Below are 21985 nucleotides of genomic sequence, written 5' to 3' on the forward strand. Positions count from 1 at the left end.
TGTGTATGTCTGCCTCCATCTCGGTCGGTGCTCATTTTGATCACCTCTGTGTGTTTTGATAGATGAATGTATACTGTTCCTGTTTCTTTTCTGGTTGTTGGTGAGAAACTATGTACCAGGTATTTTTTTTTAGAGAAAAATGTATATGAAGCAACTTCCTGTTCTTATCAGTGTCTCTGAAATGCCTTCTGTGTCCCCACAGGGAGCCCGAGGATTCCCGGGGGCGCCCGGCCTGCCTGGCCTGAAAGGTCACCGTGTGAGTGCCCCCTCTGTCCCCCTGCGGCTGCCGTGGCTCCTGCGCGGCCGGGGCACCGCCTTACCCTCTTGACAAGCCCCTCGCGGCTGTGGTTGAGTAGCCTCCGAGGTCCTAAAGGGCTCGGCTCTCTTCCACGGCCTTTGCATTTCCCGTGAGCCTGTGCTTACCTCACCCTGAACACCGTGGTGCAAGAGAAGACAGAGCGGTGAACGGGGCCTCGGCCTCAGGCTGAAAGGGCTTTGGTTAGGAAATAGGCAGCTGCCACCGAGAGGAAAAAGTGCAGCCCCGAGCGAGCGAGGGCGCCAGACGTGGGGTTGTGAGATGCTCCTCCCGTTACAGCTCCAGCTAATCTGCACCGGTTATCCACGTGCCATTGTACAGGGCGGAGCAAAAGGGCTCACAGCGTGAGGATGGGAAACACAGTTATTCCTGCATTATCATTATCAGTTATTATATTAGTTTCCTCACAAATAACTTAAACCTACTATATTAGTTTAACCTACTTAAACCTACTATATTAAACCTATTATATTAGTTTCCTCACAAATAACTTAAACCTACTTTTGCCCACCTGCTATAGAATTATCTATCTATCTATCTATCTATCAATCCATCCACTCATCCACCCATCCATCATCCACTCATCCACCCACCCATCCATCATCCATCCATCCATCCATCTACTCATCCACCCATCATCCATCCATCCATCCATCCATCCATCTATCCATCGTCCATTTATCCATCCATCCATCCATCATCCATCCATCCATCCATCCATCATCCATCCATCTACTCATCCACCCATCATCCATCCATCCATCCATCCATCATCCATCCATTCATCATCCTTCCATCCTTCCATCCATCCATCCATCTGAAAGCGTGGCTGGTATTTCCTTGGTATACCTTGGCTGGCCTCTGTTTGGAGTGGATGTCTTTCTGATTAGAATACTTCCTAATCCCTAGTTATTAGATATTTTGAATATTATCCCTGGATATAACTCATATTTTGGTAACTATTTAAACCTCTATAACTATTTATTTTCTTGTCTGTTCTTTATTTATAGCTATAGATTAAATTTCTATGAAGCAAAAAAACTTTTTTGAAAGGTTAGAACATTGCATGTTGAAAACATCATTTGAAGGGGGAAACTTTTTAAAAAAATGTTGAGAATTTGGAAACATTTTGAATAACAACTTTAAATTTGAGATTCGTTTTCATAAGGCACATTCTGCAAGCTTATGTTTGCTTCTGTTACGCATCTGAAGAGAAGAAATCCCACACACAGTGAAATACAAATTCATATTTTTCTTTTCAGGGACATAAAGGGCTGGAAGGCCCGAAAGGCGAAGTTGGAGCAACCGGGTCCAAGGTGATTGTCCTAGGCCTCGGCGTGGCCTCCCGGTAGCATTCGGGTTGTGTTCAAGTGCTACCCCTCCCGGAGCCCCCAGTAGTTCTGGGGAAAGAGGGTACAGACAACGAGAGCCGGGTAGATAAACGCACTGTTTCATACACGAGTGGCAGTAGATTCACAGGATACAGGCTGTGCCCTGACTTTGCCGCCAAGAACAGCCCGGTGGCTCTGGCTTCCTCCGGTGTTGGGTGGACACGTCTTCATGTGCCCAATGGCACCGGACACCCACCTTCTAAAACACACTCACCTGCTTTTCTCAGCGTCACCGAGGCTCAGGGGTTCGCTATCCCCGCCATCCGGTGTTCTTGAACGCTGGCCGTTGGGCGGTTGCTCTCCCCACGCTCACTCCGGTTCCCACCGGGAGCCGAGCCTCGGGGAGCGCAGAGGGCGCCTCAGAGGGAAGTCCCCTGAGAGTCACTCGCGCAGACATTGGCCTCACCTTGGTTATTCCTGCGCTTCCTGTTCCAGAACGTAAAGACAGGCTACAGCCAGCTCCCCTCGGTGGAGTTTTACCCCGCCTGAAGTGTTGTTGGACAGAGATAAGGCATCAGTTCTGATGCTCATTAATGTGGCTACGGATGGAAGGCCTGTCCATCTTGTTTACATCCCCGATGTCACCTCAGACTTACTTCTGCAGGGATGGGCTTTTATTGCACTTTGAGAAAACGTAATTCAGTAGACTTTTGAGGCCCTTCGCATGCCCTTCGGATGCCCGTTGTGGAAATCCGTGTTGAATGATACGCGTGTGGCACAGATGGTGTGACTGTCCACGGAGGGTCCTCAGATTGTCCCCGTTTCTCTCTGCTGCAGGGCGAAGCCGGTCCCACTGGCCCGATGGGCGCCATGGGTCCCACGGTAAGTGTCCGTTTCACTCTTCGTTATGTGTTTGCTTCTTAGACGTCAGCAAGAGAGCGTCTGCGTGGAACAAACGGAAAGACATGGGCAGCGTTTGCTGGGGAAGCCATCTCGCTTGCCGTCTGATAGGCAAGCGCACTCTCACAGGCACACCCTTCCCGCAGGAACGTCTTCCCGCATTTCCTTCCTTTCCTTGACTGAGCGCCCTTAGTATTAATGTTCTCTGCACTCAGTGATCCAATCAGATTCCGGTAGACGCAGCCCACTCAAACTAGGTTGAATGAAGTCTATTTAGGTAGGAGGAGGTAGGCTATACATCTCCACAGGGAGAGTTTTTCAAATCCCAATTTACCCCAAGAAATACGATGGCTTGGTGGCCAGTTGTGTTGCGTCTCAGTTGTTTTGAGGAGTGTAACAAGTTGTCCTAGAGTTTAAATCTGATGCTTCAAGGGCTGTGTTCTCTCTCTCCCCACAGGGGCCCAGGGGCATGCCGGGAGAGCGGGGCAGGCTGGGCCCGCAGGGCGCGCCGGTGAGTCTGTGCTCCGCTCTCTGCAATGCTTTACTGGGTCGCGTTGAAAATGGGAATCACCATGCCGGTGTCTGCTTTTAAATGTTTCCTCTTTCTTGTGGGATAAATGTAGGTCCACAGGAAAGCTGCAAAGATAGAATTCCCATGAAGACTTCACCTAGCTTCTCTCAATGTTCACATCTTACATTTGCTGCCTATTTATTTTAATGCAGAAATTCAGAAAACAGTGAAAACATACAACAGCATGGAATATAACCCATGGAAAAGCATAGGCTTTGGAATAGTAATAGCATTATAATAACAGGTGACATTTATCAAGCGCTTATTATCCACTAAATATTCTCGTATAACGTAGAAATAATCTAGGTACGTTACCAGTGTTGTGTAAATGTGTATTTTTACTTCTATTAACTCTGTGAAGTTTGTGATTAGTTAATATTTATTCTTTAATTTGTAATATGGACATTTTTATAAAGCAAATGAATTATGAGCAAATGAAGTAGATTCTCGTCTCTTTTTCTCCTAATTAGGGACAACGAGGTGCACATGGAATGCCTGGAAAGCCCGGGCCGATGGTGAGTTTTATTATTTTCATCATTCATTCATGCATTCTTCTATTTTCACACTCTCTAACGTTACAGAGCGCCCACTGCGCCCAGTCACTTGGAATAAAAAGGTGCAGTTCTCAACCTGTGATCACAAGAACTGCTAGCAGGGTCACCTAAGGCCATCGAAAAACACAGAAATTAACATTATGATTCCTAACAGGAGCAAAATTACAGTTATGAAGCAGCAACAAAAATAACTTTATGGCTCAGGTCACCACAATATGAGGAACTTGTATCACAGGGTCGAGGCTCTACAGTAGGGGTGTCGAACTCAATCAGAGAAGGGGCCAAAATCTAAAATCCAGCCTAAATCGCGGGCCGAATGGTTTACTGAACAGTCATAAACTGACAATGTCATAAACTGACAGCGGAGTGCAGTGATGACAGTGCGGTGTGGGCCACATTGCAAAGCCTGGCGGGCTGGATTTGGCCCGCGGGCCTTGTGTTTGACATATGTACTCTACAGTGTCCAGAGGATTCTTATGCATCATTTTACACAGACAGTCCTAGATTATGGTACAAAAGATAACTGTCGAAAAAGTATCTCCATTAATTGGTTAACACAAAGAAAATACATTTCTTTTTTATATTATTACTATTTTTATTTCACAGAGGAAGGGAGAAGCGAGAGAGATTGATAGAGAGAGAGAGAGAGAGAGAGAGAGAGAGAGAGAGAGAGAGAGAGAGAAACATCAGTGATGAGAGAGAATCATTGATGGACTGCCTCCTGCAGACCCCGACTGGGAATCCAGTCCACAACCTGGGCATGCGCCCTGACCGGGAATCGAACCGTGACCTCCTGGTTCCTAGGTCGATGCTCAATCACTGGGCCACACCAGCTGGGCAAAAATGTATTTCTTAAGCAACTGTTTTCAACAAATTGTGGTTGTTACTGACTCAATCTGCTGTGTGGCAAGTAGGAAATCCTGTTATGTTCACCACCCACGGACATGAAGAATACACATAATAGAATTTGGCACTATTTCATGTTGGCAGGTACTTACATTAAAATACACTGTTATTTTTGTGATTTCACAGTGCTAAGTGGATTATTCTTTCTTACGTGTCACAGTAGAGAATTTTGTCAAAGACGAAATGGTGACGTGTGTAGATGCTGGTTTAGTCACATGTCCGGCATCTTTCTGGTTTCCGTTAACAGGGTCCTCTGGGGATTCCTGGCTCCTCTGGCTTTCCAGGAAATCCTGGGATGAAGGTAAGGCGTTGTCATATTTACTCTTAATCACACGCATCCCAACGTGAGGAACGTCATTTCATTTACCCAAGAGTCAGAGGTGCTCTCACCTGAGGACAGAGTCTAGAGTGTTCTCTGTGTCCATATGGTAGGGAAAAAGTAAAGAAAATGTAAAAATGAGATTACTAAATAATATGTAACCAAGAGAGAGTCACTTATGATCACACACACGTCAGAGAATCTGCTGCATTCGGCCGTGAGGCAGACTCTCGTGGCAGCTGCAAAGGGTAGCAGTTGAATCTGAACTGGAACTCTGTTCTTGTCGACAGTACCTGGCGGTGAGAACCAGCCGAATGCTCTAAACCAGTGTTTCCCAAACCTTTGACATATGCGCGCCCCTTCTGTAATTTTCTTAACTTTGAGCACCCCCCGTCCTCATGAGAACGTAGAATTAGGCGCAGCTAAGCACGGTGCAGTGCATATCCCCACCGAACTCTTCCCGTACCCCTGGGGGTGTGGGTACCACACTTTGGGAAACACTGTGGTGGTTGGCAAACTCATTAGTCCACAGAGCCAAACATCAACAGCACAACGATTGGAGTTTCTTTGGAGAGCCACATTTTTAAACTTCTTCTAACGCCACTTCTTCAACACAGACTCGCCCAGGCCACACTCCAGGGGCCAGAGAGCCGCCTGTGGCTCGCGAGCCGCAGTTTGCCAACCATGGCCCTAAGTGTTTGGGTGGAAGATGTGAAACTCAAGGAGGCCATCGACTCTGAATCACCCCGTGCTGACATCTCTTTCCCCCTCAGGGAGAAGCAGGTCCCACGGGGGCTCGCGGCCCCGAAGGCCCGCAGGGGCAGCGAGGCGAGACGGGGCCGCCCGGGCCCGCAGGCTCCCAGGGCCTCCCGGTAAGTGCCGGCCGGCGTGGTGTCCGGAGGCCGGCGCGGTGTCCGGAGGCCGGGCGTGGTGTCCGGAGGCCGGGCGTGGTTTTCGGAGGCCGGGCGTGGGGTCCGGATGCGGGCATGGTGTCCGGAGGCCGGCATGGTGTCCGGAGGCCGGGCTTGGTGTCCGGAGGCCGGCGCGGTGTCCGGAGGCCGGCGCGGTGTCCGGAGGCCGGCGCGGTGTCCGGAGGCCGGGCGTGGTGTCCGGAGGCCGGCGTGGTGTCCGGAGGCCGCGGGCAGCTCCGGGACAGAGGCTGCTCCCCAGCCTGTCCCGCCCGCCTCCCTGCTGCTGCCCCTGGTGAGACAGTCCATTCCCGTCTGCGCTGCCAGCCGGGCCTGCGATGGGACAGTCACAGACGCTGTCCTCACCGCGGGGGAGCTGGGTTTGGTGGTGACCACGGCTCCCCTCTGGGAAGATGGCAGATGTCTACACAGGCTGCGTGTCTGATGGCTGTCCTGTACCTTGCAGGGCGCAGTGGGGACGGACGGCACTCCTGGCGCCAAAGGCCCGACGGTGAGCACCCGGTCTGCGCCGCGCGAGGTTCAAGGGGACCCGGGGCTGTGGGCGCCGGCGGAGACCCCCCCCCCTCCCTCGTCTGCTCACGGTGTCTCTCTTCACTCTCCAGGGTTCCGCGGGCCCCTCGGGGCCGCCTGGCCTGGCAGGGCCCCCCGGATCCCAAGGACCTCAGGGCAGCACGGGCCTCCCGGGAATCCGCGGCCAACCGGTACGTCCTCTCACCCGCGCCTGCCGTCGGGGGCCGGGCTGGGGTCCCGGGGGGAGCGGCATCGGGTGCGATGACACCGTGGGACTCACTGACGGAGGCGGGCGAAGGCAGGGGCCTTGGCAAAGAGGAAGCCGGTGTTCACACACAGGGCTGATGTTCGAATTCAAAGGGGAACGTCACGTTAGTGGTTTTTCCATGTAAAACAGTAAGGTCATAACCTGATGCCCCAGGATTTTACGAGTAGTTGAGTAACGAACATTATGGAAACACTAGGGAGCCAGTGTGGGGAGGTGTGGAGGCTTAACGGGGACTTATAATGATGATGATGTGACTGAAAATGGAGTCCACAACTATTTCTTGGGAGTTTTTCTTCTTTCATTCAGTTTCTTTAATTTTTAGTTTATTGATGAGAAAGAGACCGTGCAAACATTCGTTTGTGGTTCCCCTTACTCCTGCATGTTCGGTTGCTTCTTGTACGTGCCCTGACCCCGATGGGGATGGAACCTACAACCTTGGCAGATCGGGACGCTGCTCCAACCTACTGCGCTACCCGGCCAGGGCTTGATTTTTATTGCACTCATTGGGGTGACATTGGTCAGTGCAATCATATCGGTGTCAGGTATACCATTCTGTAATACAGAGTGTCCCCCCAAAATGAATACACTTTAACAGCTGGTAGCTCAATTTTGAAAATGAAGTATATTTGAATACATATCGTATCATTATTCAATCTTTATCATTATTCAAAACGTGTGCGTATACATTTTTGGGGGAACCCTGTACATTATCTGTATACTGAATCGTGTGTTCACCACCCCAAGTCAAGTCTCCTTCCATCTGTATGAACCCCCCTTCCCCTCTTTCATTTTCTCTCTCCCCTTTCCCTCTGGTCATCCCACACTGCTGTCTGCCTGTGACCATGAGGTTTTTTCCTTATTTATTTATTTTTTTTACTTAATCCCTTCACCTTTCTCATCAGCCCCCCGACTCCCAGTCCCTCTGACAGTTGTCAGTCTGTTCTCTGTGTCTATGAGTCTGTTTCTATTTTGTTTGTTAGTTTATTTTGTTCATTAAGTTCCACATGTAAGTGAAATCATATGGTACTTGAAGAAAGATTTCAACACGTTGTTATATTTCATGAGTTTCCATATTTTACAGAAATTATTTTCTAGGAAAAATATTAGGAAGTGCCCATAAGGAATAAACAGATTGAAAACTTGTGCTCACATATGTTTTAGCTGGATACATTAAAAAATATTTTTTTCTAGTTCTGCTTAAACCAAATATTTTAGATTCTGTTCCAAGTAATTTGGTTTTATTAATTCTTGATAAATTCTTCTTGCTGGTGACAGGTTTATTAAAACATGAGGGTTGCCGATACTTCACATTTTATCACGTCCTCAATTTAGCAATCTGCTTCCTACAACCTCGACTGTAATTGGAATAAGAAGACACATGTCCATAAAACCCTGAACTAAGAAAACCCCTAAAGCCCCATAGAGATGAAGTTGTCAAACTCTTGATAGATAGAACATAAATAGAAAATTATTTCGATTCTGGCCCTAGCTGGTTTGGCTCAGTGGACAGAGCGTCGGCCTGTGGACTGAAGGTTCTCAGGTTCGTGTCTGGTCAAGGGCACATGCTCAGGTTGCAGGCTTGATCCCTGGTGTAGGGTGTGCAGGAGGCAGCCAATCAATGATTCTCTCTCATCATTGATGTTTCTCTCTCTCTCTCTCTCTCTCTCTCTCTCCCCTCTCTCTCTTTCCCTTCCCCTCTGAAATCAATAAAAATATATTAAAAAAATAAAATTATTCCGATACTAGGTGATCGAATCTATTTCCCAAAATAAACCCTGTGTAGGTTTTCTGTAGACGTGGTGATTGGTTCTCATCCTAATGATCGGATTGGAATAATAGCTAGCTAATTATAATCATTCTAGCATGAGAAATAAAAAGCAACCTTAAAAACAGAGCTCTGGAGGACGCGGTGAGATAAACACACCGCCCCCAGGGCCCGCTGAGTTTGAAAGTTCACACACACGTGTCTGGGTTGCTGGCAGCCCTGACCCAGCCCTGGCTGTTCGGGGCTCACGGGCTGGTGAGGGGCAGGGAGGGCGCTCTGCTGACGATGCTCTCATTGCAGGGCGACCCAGGAGTCCCGGGCTTCAAAGGAGAAGCTGGCCCCAAAGGAGAACCGGTAAGGCCCTCCTTTCTGAGTGAAAGCACACACCCAGCGCCAGCAGCCGGCGGCTCCGAGTGCCGCGTCTGCGAACGGGAACTGTGGGAAGTGCGTTCCTGGGCGTGGACAAGCCCGTGTGACATGCATGGACGGCCCGTGTGACATACATGGACACAGCCTGTGTGACACACATGGACACAGCCCATGTGACACACATGTACACAGCCCATGTGACATACATGGACAGCCTGGGTGACCTACATGGACATAGCCTGTGTGACATACATGGACAGCCCATGTGACACACATGGACACAGCCCGTGGGACACACATGGGCACAGCCCATGTGATATACATGGACAGCCCGTGTGACACACATGGACACAGCCCATGTGACACACATGGACAGCCAGTGTGACACACATGGACACAGCCTGTGTGACACATGGACACAGCCCGTGTGACACACGTGGACAGCCCATGTGACATACATGGACACAGCCCACGTGACACACACGGACACAGCCCATGTGACATACATGGACACAGCCCACGTGACACACACGGACACAGCCCATGTGACATACATGGACACAGCCCATGTGACACACATGGACACAGCCCATGTGACATATGTGGACAGCCCATGTGACACACATGGACACAGCCTATGTGACATACATGGACAGCCCGTGTGACATCATTACACGTGTGGCCGACTTCCTCAGTGACCTCCCGCCCCCTCCCTGGCTGAATGGCTTTCCGGTAACTAACTGCTCCTCCTCCCACAGGGGCCCCACGGCATTCAGGGCCCGATCGGCCCCCCCGGCGAAGAAGGCAAACGCGGTCCCCGCGGCGACCCCGGCGCAGTGGGTCCTCAAGGGCCGGTGGGAGAAAGGGTAAACTGAGTCACAAAGCATGCTCTCTGGTTCCGGGGGGTAAGCGGGGACAGTGAGGAGACCAGAGCAGCTAGGAGACGGGCGTGCAGGAGGGGGCAGCACGGTGCCTGTGAGTTCGAGGCCGCCAGCCCCCGTGTCTGCGTCCACCGGCGAGGGACGAGCGGACACCAGCTGCTCACCGCTCCGCCGGGGCCGTGCGGCCGGGACACCGGGAGCGAACGGCACGGTCCCAGTCCTGGAGGGGGGGGCGCGGGAAGCAGGGGTCACTCGGATGGGGAGTTAGACAAAGCAGGTGGACAGGTAAATGAAAACTGCGGACAGGTTTAATAACGGCGGGCACACCGGGAAGTGACAGGGCGGGCGGTGGGCGGAGCTCGGGGTGTGATTGGTGCCGTCGGGTGAGGAGAGGAGCCCGGACCCTGGGGGAGCTGGCGGGCGAGCAGACCTGGAGGAGGACGGGGCGGGAGGGCGCGGGGGGAACAGCCGGGCCGAGGCCCCTGTCCGCCCCGGGGGAGCCAGGCCCGGGCCGTGGGCGGTGATGCCCGTGTGGACGGCACCATTGCTCTGCCTCCCGAGGTGCGTGTCCGGGTAGGTCTGGTCGGACCAGGAGCTGTTGGAATGTGTCTTGCTCAGAGTCACTTCGGGCTCGGAGCTTACATGTCCTTCGAAATGTGAGATCTCTGTGTGTGGGCTCTCCCTGTGGGCACCCACTGCCCTGTGGGCCCGACCAGAGGCTGAGCGTCAGGACTAAAGATGGACGTCAGCCCCTCGTCATGTCACAAAGCCCCTCTTGCTCCTTCGCAGGGTGCTCCTGGCAACCGCGGCTTCCCGGGCTCGGACGGCCTACCGGGACCCAAGGTGAGGCCTCTCTGCGGCCGTGGCCCGGGGCGGGGGGTCCAGGTCCAGAAAAGCTTGGGGCGCAGGGGTCAGGCCTAATGCCACCCCATCCGTGCGATGCTGCGGCGTCGGGGGGGGGGGGGGGGCGGCTGACGATGGGGCACAGGAGCTTGTTTCCTCGCGCGTCAGGGAAATGCTGAGCGGAAGAGGTCGTGGCCATGTCCTTGAGCTGGCACGTATTCCCTCCTTCGTCTGGAAATGTAGATTCTTTCGAAATTCTGTCTCTCCCCCCAGTATCTGAATGATGGGAGCGCGGCTGTCACCGGCCGTCTCAGTAACGATGTCTGCCAGCTGGGGCTTTGGCCGGGAGACCGGGGGCTCCCTGTGTGCTCACGCGTGTCTCCCCGCGCTCCCCTGACACGTGTGCTCTGCTCTGGAACAGGGGGCGCAAGGAGAGAGGGGTCCTGTGGGCTCCTCCGGACCGAAAGGCGGGCAGGGGGACCCAGGACGCCCCGGCGAACCAGGGCTGCCAGGCGCTCGGGTAAGATCATGGCCGTCTGTCTGTGTGAAGGGTGATCCCTCTCCCTCCCTCCCTCCCTCCCTCTCTCCCTCCCTCCCTCCCTGCCTCCCTCCCTCCTTCTCTCCCTCCCTCCCTCCCTCCCTCCCTCCCTCCCTGCTTCTCTCCCTCCCTCTCTCCCTCCCTCTCTCCCTCCCTATCTCCCTCCCTCTCTCTCTCCCTCTCTCCCTCCCTCTCTTCCTCCCTTTCTATGTCCATCCCTCCTTTCTCTCTCTCTTTCTTCCTTTTTAGCTCACGTTCACAACTTGGAACATTGCTTTGTTTTTTGGTTTTGACCCAATCCGTTATTTTGTAAATACCGGTTTGTTATTTTTGTCATGTATAGAAACACACTGAGTTCTAATCTTCCCTTTTCAAAGGGTCCGTATTAACAATTTTACCTCTTTACATGAAAAAAAAGTTCTGTTTGTAAGTTTTCACATATATTTTGCTTGATAACTTATTTGGCTTGATGGAGAGAATTGATGGTAAGTGCCATGTAAGCTATAGTTTCCGTCTCTTGAACGTTTATTTCCACTTTGGAAGTGCCCTCCTGTTCAGTGGCCAGCAGTGCCCTCAGGAGAAAGGAGCTACACAAAAAGTGTGATGCGATGGTACACGGGGCTCCACATGAGTTCTTTCTCCCGAACCCAGCACTGAGGCCACGCCCGCCTTCCTCCTTCTGATGGGACATCTCTGCTCAGACGCGCTGCCCTCAGTCTGATGAGCGGGTGCCGCTGGGTGCCGGCCAGCAGTGCCCACAGGGAAATGACGCCTGGTCTTACACCGCGTCTGGACTGGGGGCGCTGAATGGGCCACACAAACCTGGTGGGAGCACAGCGTTGGCTTTTCTGCTTTGGGGGTGACTTGTACCAGGGCACTGCCCTCGCTGGGACCAGGGTACTGTGTTGGAGGTGGGGTACAGACAGCGGTTACGTGAGATTTCCAAGCCTGGGTGGCCCCTGGACCGTCAGGTAGACTCATGCCCTGGCATCTGGCCTGGGCATTGCAGGAGGCTTGGGGATGCCTTGGAGGCAGAGCCCCTCCCTCCCCCCAGTGCTGCCCCACCGTCCTCTGCATCCTTCTGAGCATCCTTCTGAGGCCTCCAGGTGAGGCCCGGGTGGTCCATGAATGTGTCTCTGGGACTCTGAGGCGCGGCCATTGCCGGTGGAACCTGGTGCTATGAATGTGATGCTCTGTTTGCTTCCGGAACCTTCAGCTGAGGTCAGCGACAAACTGACCGTGCCTTTGACTTCCAGGGTCTGACAGGCAATCCTGGGGTGCAAGGTCCTGAAGGGAAGCTCGGACCTCTGGTAAGTGTTCCACACCCTCACCCACTCGTGTTTCTCTGGACGCGCCCTCCGCAGGGGCTAAAGCTGTCCATCATGTGCGTGTGACCGTGCTTATCTGGTCAAAGGGCCCTGCCCCGGGGCGCACATGGTTAGGATCTGCATATTTTCAAATTGACCAGAATTAATCACTTTTTATTGAAGTACATGTTTGAGATTAAAATTACTTCATGGACACCAGTGGAAAAGCCAAAATGATGTGTTCTTAATATTGATGAGACTTGTCTATTAGCAACATTCGTATTTCTCGATGTTCCTTCCCATTTGACACATTGAAGAGATCAGGAGGCATGCATTTTGATGCCTCACACTCAAGTGTGAATGGAAGTCCCGAGGTTTCCTTGCCACAGAGGAAAAGGAGAAGGAGAGGGTCCTCTTTTCACCTGAGAATGAGGAGACACGGAGACGAAGCTCGGGCATGGAGTCAGAATAAAGTCTCTTGTTCTAAAGAGTTAAAACACTTCCACAGCTTCTGCTTCTTTTTGTGGACACTCACTGTTCTAGTTCACGGAGATAAACGTGGCGGGTAACTAAAAACATAGTGTGTTTTATTTTTAAAAATTTATTATTTCTAATTTTTTAATTTTTAATTTCCTTATTGATTAAGAATCACGTATTTGTCCTCAATCCCCCATTCCAAACCGCCACCCCTCCCCACTCATGCCCCCACCCCCTACTGTCCTGGACCACGGGTTAGGCTCCTCTGTGTGCACAGTCCTTTGGTAGACCTCTCCCCATGGTAAGCTGTATAGAAAGCACAGGCAGGCGGCGGGTGCTGCGATGTTCAGAAAGAACTCCCACCGGACTCACGTGGCTCCGTGGCTTCGCAGGGCGCTCCAGGGGAGGACGGCCGCCCGGGGCCCCCCGGCTCCGTGGGAATCCGGGGGCAGCCCGGGACCATGGGGCTGCCCGGCCCCAAGGGGAGCAGTGTGAGTACCTGTCCCACGGGCCCGCCTTCTCCTGTGCTCTCACCGGGACGGGCCTGCTTTTCACGCACGGAGGGACATGCGAGTCTGTTCTCCTTGTTCCGTAGGGAGATCCCGGCAAGCCTGGGGAAGCAGGAAATGCCGGTGTCCCCGGACAGCGGGTAACGTATACATTTCCTGCTAAAGAAAAATAAGATAAAAATAAAATAAAATACCCCAATCCTCAGGCCCTCCTCTCACACCTCTCTCTTGGCCCAGGGCGCGCCGGGGAAGGACGGAGAGGTCGGCCCCTCCGGGCCCGTGGGCCCCCCGGTACGTGGTCTTCTGTTAAATGTGTCCATGCTGCGCTTTTCGTTGTGTGTGTGCAGGACGTTACTGACGGTAACTCTGGGGGGAAACAAATAAGTGCAGATTGGAGAATTCCAGTTACTTCTCTCCTTTTGATTCCCGTGCTGGAATCTTCTGCCTTTTACTTTTTTATTTTTATTATTATTTTTAAAATATATTTTATTGATTTTCCACAGAGAGGAAGGGAGAGGGATAGAGAGCTAGAAACATCGATGAGAGAGAAACATTGATCAGCCGCCTCCTGCAAACCCCCCGGTGGGGATGTGCCCGCAACCAAGGTACATGCCCTTGACCGGAATCAAACCTGGGACCCTTCAGTCCGCAGGCCAACACTCTATCCACTGAGCCACACCGGTTTCGATAAGGAATCTTCTGCCTTTTAAAATGGGATGACTGGCTTCTCCATTTTAAATCTTTGTAACATGCTCAGAGCAAAAGCCACCTCGTCATCTCTGTGGATCACTGTTGAAAAATATGCCAGCTAAAGGAAAATAGAGCTTGCTTAACATTTAATACTGAATTTTATTTAAAATACCAAAATATCGGATATTACCTATCTTTTTCTAATAACGTGTCTCACAGACATTTACTTAAGCTGGCTTTTCTTTTGAGGGGCCGAAAAGGAATAGTATCCTTGGGGGTATATTTTCATCCTACCATTGTAAAACGAAGTGTTTATCAGAAATATTTTGGCATTTTATCTGTTTAAAATACCAAACGGATTAAAACGCTAGCTTTGTTGACTAGTTTTGAAGGTTTGATTAACGGTTTTTCTGACATTTGGAAATAATCTGCAATGGAAATAAAACCATTTTGATTAGATATGTGAAAGAAATGAATTCTCCGAATCCAGTTTATCCAGTTTCCCCAGACCGTTATGATTGGCTCCAGACGTTTTGTTTGGATGAAGAAATAAACGCATGTCATCGGGCCCCTTGCTGGCTTGGAAAGGTGTTTTCTCGCTAGCAGGGACCTCAAACCAGTAGATGACTTTAGTGCTAGTTCAGTGTCCGGCCCAAGTGGACAACATGCGATTGGAAGAGACACAATAAATGGAGAGCCTTCTAGTGTCTCACAGCCGGGAGCAGGGTGAGGTCGGGCTCTGCATTTTCACTGTTTCCTTTCCTCCTGACGTAGGGCCTCGCTGGGGAGAGAGGCGAGCAGGGCCCCCCTGGCCCCACCGGCTTCCAGGTACGCGCTGGTTCTGTCCTTCAGTCCCTCTCCCACCGACTGTGCGCTCTTTTATTTATTATTTATTTTTATTTAATTTCCTTATGATTAAGGTATCACATATTTGTCCTCATCCCCCCCATTCCCATCCCAAACCCCTCCCCACGCATGCCCCCTCCCCCCCGTTGTCTGTGACCACTGGTTAGGCTCATATGCTTGCACACAAGTCCTTTGGTTGATATTTTCCCCTTACCCCCACCCTCCCCCACCTTCCCTCTTTTAAAATGTGAAAAGATTTTATGATAAAATGATGCATAGCTCTATAATTTCCAAGACATCCCTCTTTTAGGAAATAGGGTAGGAAATAGGGTAGACATTTTCTTTCAAAGAAAAAGAATAGATTTCCCCTAAAAAACTGATTAAAACCCAAAGCTATTCACAGATTAAAAAATGTCCTTCATGTCTCAGTGACGTTTATTTAACTGTTTTTAAGGGGTATCTGATTTTGTTGGCACAGAGTCTGAATGATTTTGTTGAACAATTTTCATAATTTATGTAAATATATTGGTGTGGTAGATTATTCTGCAGCATGGATAAGCAGAACTTGGAGAAAAGAAACTTTTCAGTAGTATTCTAGTAACCTGATAGATTGTTTCCAGAGCCTTTAAAGACCTACACATCCACAGAGCCTGCTGTCGAACTGTTCTTTGTTGGCTGGCTAAGTGACATGCAAATGAAGGCCTGCACTGTCACCGAGCTTCTGTGGGCACGTCAGGAGATGGGAGGCTCAGTCTGTGTGCTCAGCTGGTGCGGGAACAGGATCTTTTGCTGGAAATGGCGTCCCGGAGGCTTCAGTAGTTGCAGAAGGTCTAACCTGGTGGCCTGTCCGCTTCCCCGAGTCACACCTTCCTTGTTGCTTTGGTTTCAGGGGCTTCCCGGCCCCCCAGGGCCTCCCGGGGAAGGTGGAAAGCCAGGCGATCAGGTGAGTGCTTAAAGAAGAAGAACAGCATTACCAAAACCACTGCTTCTTAACGTCACTCATTATGGGCGGGACTCCATTCTGGTTTGATTTACATATATTATCTTTCTATTGATCTCTGAGAGGAAGGGAGAGGGAGAGAGAAAGATAGAAATAACAATGATGAGAGGGAATCATGGATCGGCTGCCTTCTGCATGTCCCACACTGGGGATCGCAACCCAGGCCTGGGCCCCGAGGGGGAGTCGAAGCCAGGCCTCCTGGTTCAAAACCGCCCGCTGCTATTATCAGCCCTCGCTACGGAGCGCAGAGAGGCGCACAGATGTGAGGCCGCACAGCTCACGGGCTTGGGGCCCAGGTCAGATGCTTCCCACGACTGCTCCTAATCCCTGAGCGGATCTTAGTCATGTGGCCGGGTTTCACTGGAGGCTTTTCCAGCTGTTATGAACAGATACTACTTTATTTCTATCATTTTATGAGCACATGGATTTATTTAATTTACTTCCCTCTGCGTAATTCAGTCATCCCACCATTCAGCCAGTGTTTGCTGAGTGCTGCGTGTTTAGCTGTACTAAGCCTTGGTTGGCCTTCACCGATTGAACAAGATGGCCATGGCCTTGCCCTTAAGCTATGTGGCAGTCGGGGACAGAAGGATAGGGGGACCGTTACTGTGATGCTAACGGCTATGGTGGGGAGCACCGTGTTTATGGAAACACAGACGATGCTGTTGATTCAGACGGGAGGGTCAGGAAAGTTTCCTGGATGAAGTCATAACTTTCCTGAGATGTGAAGGATGAGGATGGTGAGCGGAGGAGGAAAGGTGAGTGGAACAGGAAGGACACTACGAAGGTGAAGTTAAGGCCGTGAGCACAGTTCTGTGAGTCAGGAGTGCCGAGTGTAACTCAGAGGAGGGAGGCTGGAGGGGGGATTTGGGCCGGATCACAGAGGGTCTTAATTCCAGTCCGCTGTGTTCTTCCTCTTAGAATATCGACAGCTGATGGGGGGTTTGTAAGTAGGGGCACTACAGTTTGATGTGGGTTTCAGGAAGAGCACACCTCAATGAAGACAATTTCAAGGGCCTACTTTATACCCACAGTGATTATCTTTATCAAAGAAAGAAGTCTTCTTTGGCAAACGTTTCTACAGTTAAAAACAAACTTTACTGGAGTCATGGCTGCCATAGTCTGAACCCACAATCCCTATTGGAGTGTGTCACCACAGTGTATGTTCAAGAGCTTTTTACTGAGTTGAGTGGAATTGGCTTTATTCAAAAGACCAGTACTCTACTGCTTTTAATTTAATACTTCCTCTCTTAAAACTTTTCCACATTGCATTAGGAAATAAAAGGCTTTTAGTCTATATATTATTTTATCTCTAAAAAAATGAATGCACTTTGGAAGATAACATTTTGTATGTTCTCATTGCCAAAAATCAAATATTCAGTTACAATATAAATTTACCTGGAGAAATATTTCCATCCAATTTATGTGATACCCACTCTATTCATAAAAGTGGACACATCTTTCTTCAATATTTTGGGCTTAGGCAGACTTCTAATAGTGCGTTAAAAAATTAGGTGTATGATCTGGGAATATTTCTAATAAATAAACAAAATTTAGCTCAGAGATTTTCTTCCAACGTTTTAAAATGTATCTTACAGGGAGTTCCTGGCGAACCAGGGGCTGTGGGCCCACTGGGACCTCGAGTAAGTATTCTCCTTTCCAAGTCACTGCTGCCATTGGCTTCTGTTTGAAAAGCTAGTAGTTTAAAAAGCTAGTAGCCTCTTGCTAGTAGTACCTTAAACGGGGCTTTCCTGGAGCATTAACATTCTTCTACGTGTTGCAAACCAACCCCATGAGCAATACTCTGTGCTGCGAAACCACTCTGTCCTGCCTCCACCGTTATTTCCTGTCCCTGAATTGGGAAACTAGGCCTCAGTCGTTGAGCATTTCTAAGCGTTTCTCCGGGAGGAGCCTTCTCGTGCTTTCAGGAATGTTCTCACGGCCGTGTAGCCCCAGCACTGAGGCTGTCTGAATCCCCTGTGTGCTAGGGGGAGCGCGGGAACCCGGGGGAGCGCGGAGAGCCCGGAATCACAGGGCTGCCCGGCGAGAAGGGGATGGCCGGCGGGCACGGCCCCGACGGCCCCAAGGTGAGTGCGGACAGAGAACGTGTCCTCGTGTTTCTCGGGTTAGCTGGCTATTTCATTTTCTTCTTCACCAAATCCTTACCGAGCACCTCCAGGCTGCCCCGGGACTGCGCACAGCCGAAAAGGAGTCTCGGGGTGGTGCTGGGGTTTGTGCTCCGCTTTTCTTGTTTTGTGTTCCACGATCCCGCTTACAGAACACGTGGAAGAATGCTGTTTTTGCAAAATCTAAACTACAACACAGCAGGAGGCAAACATCAGCACCGGTCCCTTCTGGGCGCCATTTTAACGTCGCCGGAAGACAAGGTGGCCCATTTCAGCGCACACAGCTCAAGAAGAGCTTTTCACGATGATGCAAACCTTTAAGATCCAAAGTGATTGCATAAGATTTCTTCAATGTGATCACTGGATGAGCCTCAAAACCAGCTTCATCTCATGGGTTATTACAGAGAGAATGGAAATACTCTCTAAATGCAACATCTCCTTTCTTTGGTAGACCCTCCTCATGATGTTACCAAAACAAGAAAAAACAAAGGAAGCGCCATCATTTCTATTTGAATCAGTGCTCAATGTCCCCAAAGAGAAAAGTTGAAAACATAAACTGTTTTCAACAGCGGGTCTGGTGGTTGTTTTTAATGAACTCAGAGGCACTTTCCCCAATGGGACCGTAAGCACGAGCCGTACCGTGGGAAGTCTCTGAGAAGCTGCTGTTCGGCTCCCAGCGCGGTGGGTCGGGAGGTTCCGTTCGGATGTTGAGGGGACCCCTTCCTGTCGGTTCGTTTCAGGGCAGCCCGGGCCCAGCGGGCACCCCCGGGGACACGGGCCCGCCAGGCCTGCAGGGCATGCCCGGGGAGCGCGGGATTGCCGGGACGCCGGGCCCCAAGGGCGACAGGGTGAGTCTTTCTTTATTCTTCCCGTTAGATTTCCTTCTGATCGTGACTTCCTGGCCGGACTTTATTCCACCGTCCTGGGTCACGTTCACTCACTCATTTTCAGTAAATATTTATTGAGGGGATATGCAGGGCCAGCCATTGCTCTAAGCTCAGGGAGACACAGCTCCAAGCATAAGAGGTGGCGCCCTGCCCAGGAGACCTCTGAGCACGTGTGGGGGAGACGCCGGACGAACGCGGGCCCTTCTGTTTCCCCAGGGCGGCATCGGCGAGAAGGGCTCGGAAGGCACAGCTGGGAACGACGGAGCCAGAGTAAGTGAACCATTCGCCCCCCCCCCCCCCGCACCCCTCCCCCAGCCCAGCCCTGGAGTCAGCGTTATCATCGTCGTGTGACTTAGCCTGGACTTCCCAGCATAAAGCTGGCGGTGCTCCCGCGGTGGTCGGGCTTGGAGAACGAGCAGAGCGAGGTCAGGTGCTGATCAACCATGGACACTCGTTCTGCGTTCCTTGAGGAAGGCAGCCAGGAAGGAAAGTCGCTGGGGAGAGACGTGAGAGGTCACTGCTGTGAGCCATGAGGCCGCTCATCTTTCTACATCACAGGTGTTCAGTGTCAGGAGCTGGTCGGGTGGGCCGGGGCTAGGCCTCCTGCCAGGCGAGGTGGGCGGAGCTCTGTAGAGCGAAGCTGAGATGAGTGCTTCGCAGTCCGTTGGAGGTCGGGGTGAGGAAACACGGGGCGAGGAATCAGCATCAGTAAAGGGGACATGAATACGTGTTCTCTCGATAAGAAAGTGTGTACGTTTATTTTCTCACTCCATCCCCTCCTTTAAGGAACTGTATTACTGGAGGAATGCTGTTCCACTCTGGATCCAGAGAATTTAATACCGTTTCCTCGTGTTCTTGTTAATAATATAAAACTGAATGTGATGTTTGCTCCTTGAGCTTCTTCAGCAGCACACGCAGGAGTTAAGCAGCGAGTGCCTGTCTGGTTGCCCAGGAAGAGGCGGGAAAACGTGTATCAGGGAAACGTGTATCAGGGGACACGTGTATCAGGGAAACGCGGCTGAGGGAGAGCGGAGGAGGGCGTCCGTGGCCACGTGGCCAGGAGACCCGGTCTGTGTCCCGTGGCAGCTCCCCGGCTCTGAGCGAGAGACCCCGCTCTCAGAGGAGCTGGCTGCGACGCTCCTGACGTCCGGGAGGAGGGGAAAGCCGAGTGCATTAGCACACGCCACTCTTTTTAAGTAAAAGAGAGACATGTTGCCAGTGTATTAGAATGGAAGAATATGGCATTTTGTACAAAAGAAGACATGTCTCTTCAGTGTAGACTCGAATTTTAAATGAATAGGTGTCAGCAGCATTAATAGGCCGAGATCAGGGCCGCTGGCAGGGAGCCGCACGGAGCCGGACCGCTGTGTGAAGGCAGGCCACACGGGGTGAGCTGGATTAGATGGGAGGGGTGAGAACATTCTGGGGAGAAAACCCAGCGAGACTGTTCTGGACCGGAGAGGAAGGTGTGGAGAATGTGTAGGTGGCATTGCTGATGTAGGTCATGCCCCAGCACAGTCCCTCTCCGTCTGTCTAACCTGGAGACTGGGTGCGTGCTTCCCCTCAGCGCCCTGTTCCTCTGCTCACCCACAGGGTCTGCCCGGCCCCCTGGGCCCCCCGGGTCCCGCAGGTCCCACCGGAGAAAAGGTAACGAGTCCTTCTGGGGAGTCAGAACCACGGGGCCTGGATGCGGGCTCTTTCTCGGTGTTTGCCCTCCCATAAAGCATGGCCGCTGGCTATTCATGTTCGTTACCTGCCCTCCCCGTTCCCTCCCCATTCTTTGCCCTCCCCGCTCCCTGCTCCCTGTTCCCTGCCCTCCACTTCCCACCATGGCGCTGTGCCTGCTACTGTGTCAGATGATAACCATCTGCCGTCTGCCCCGCAGGGTGAACCTGGCCCTCGAGGTTTGGTCGGCCCGCCTGGCTCCCGCGGCAATCCTGTAAGTGACGTGGGTGATGGTCGCGGCATCGCACTGGGCGTAGACAACTCCTCACTCTGATGTGTGTGTGTGTGTATGTGTGTGTGTATCACATTTAAGAGTCTTCCTCAAGCAATATGTCTGATGTTTCTATATATTATTTCAAGACACTCCAAACTTATATAATTGTATTTTTAAGAAACCTTAATTAAATTTATTGGGGTAACGTTGGCTAATAGGGTCATCCAGGTTTTTCGAGCGTCCCTTTCTATGATACAGGATCTGCATATGCCCCCCACCCACAGTCAGACTGTCTCCCTTCACCTTATATCAGGCCCCGTCAGGCCCCGCCCCCTCCACCCCTCTCTCTGGCGACCTGGAGTCTAAGTTTGATTCCCGCCTGGGAGTGGAATCATGTGGTTTTAGCTTCTTCTGGCTGACTGCTCTCACTTGGCGTGATAGTCCAAGGCCCATCGTGTTGTTGCAGACACCTATGCTTCACCCTTCCTGTGGCCGAGCAGCGCTCGGGGGCGGGCAGGCACCGCGGCTCCCCTCCGCCCTCCGGCGCAGGGCCCGGGGCGCCTCCGTGGGGGCCGGGGACAGGGCCCGCGCTCCTGCCTGAGGAGGTGAGAGCTCCCCCTTGTCTTCCAGGGCTCCCGCGGGGAAAACGGCCCCATCGGCGCTGTCGGCTTTGCTGGCCCCCAGGTATGATCCGTGTGTCTCTTACGTTCGGTGAACACTCCCGTCAGAGCACGCGCTAATCAATGCTCATTGCCCTGTGTGCGGAAGGTACAAGATTCTGGAAAGTGTGCGGTTTTCTAGGTATTCTCATTCTCAAACAGCTCACGGACTCGCACCAAGATGGATGCGCTCACACAGTTCCCAAGTCTCTGCTTGTTTGTTGTAATAAAACCTGGTGGGAGAACGCACTTCGCTCAGACAGTCCTTAAGGATCCCCCAGGCCAGGGGTCTTCAAACTACGGCCCACGGGCCACATGCGGCCCGCAGAGGAGTCTGATCCTGCCCGCCAGGTTTTTTGGGCAGTGAGCGCAGCCGAGGTGTTACAGTAGGAATTAGTAGTTCATATAGTCTGGCCCTCCAGCTCTCTGAGGGACCGTGATCTAGCCCCCACTTTAAAAAGTTTGAGGACCCCTGCCCCAGGCCCTCCTCTCTCCTCTGCGGTCACCCTGACGGCAGAGCACACTTCACACTGAGGACATCCTGT

At 51.7% G+C, this 21985-nt stretch overlaps 1 protein-coding gene across 2 annotated transcripts in view; it reads left to right on the forward strand.

Moving 5' to 3' along the window:
* The window catches only part of COL5A2 (collagen type V alpha 2 chain), a 113350-nt gene that overhangs the window by 74122 nt on the left and 17243 nt on the right, over positions 1-21985 (forward strand). For both annotated transcript variants that reach the window (XM_084892407.1, XM_084892408.1), the window contains exons 13-38: positions 203-256; positions 1579-1632; positions 2485-2529; positions 3005-3058; positions 3589-3633; positions 4826-4879; positions 5671-5769; positions 6272-6316; positions 6429-6527; positions 8670-8723; positions 9497-9604; positions 10409-10462; positions 10884-10982; positions 12257-12310; positions 13177-13275; positions 13380-13433; positions 13531-13584; positions 14758-14811; positions 15719-15772; positions 17428-17472; positions 17818-17916; positions 18696-18803; positions 19059-19112; positions 20436-20489; positions 20728-20781; positions 21412-21465. In XM_084892407.1, coding sequence (XP_084748533.1) covers positions 203-256; positions 1579-1632; positions 2485-2529; positions 3005-3058; positions 3589-3633; positions 4826-4879; positions 5671-5769; positions 6272-6316; positions 6429-6527; positions 8670-8723; positions 9497-9604; positions 10409-10462; positions 10884-10982; positions 12257-12310; positions 13177-13275; positions 13380-13433; positions 13531-13584; positions 14758-14811; positions 15719-15772; positions 17428-17472; positions 17818-17916; positions 18696-18803; positions 19059-19112; positions 20436-20489; positions 20728-20781; positions 21412-21465 — 1701 coding nt within the window. The remainder of the gene's footprint in view (positions 1-202; positions 257-1578; positions 1633-2484; positions 2530-3004; positions 3059-3588; positions 3634-4825; positions 4880-5670; positions 5770-6271; positions 6317-6428; positions 6528-8669; positions 8724-9496; positions 9605-10408; positions 10463-10883; positions 10983-12256; positions 12311-13176; positions 13276-13379; positions 13434-13530; positions 13585-14757; positions 14812-15718; positions 15773-17427; positions 17473-17817; positions 17917-18695; positions 18804-19058; positions 19113-20435; positions 20490-20727; positions 20782-21411; positions 21466-21985) is intronic.

This window comes from Pipistrellus hanaki (assembly GCF_964339955.1).
Source record: "Pipistrellus hanaki genome assembly, chromosome: 8".
Lineage (NCBI taxonomy): Eukaryota > Metazoa > Chordata > Mammalia > Chiroptera > Vespertilionidae > Pipistrellus > Pipistrellus hanaki.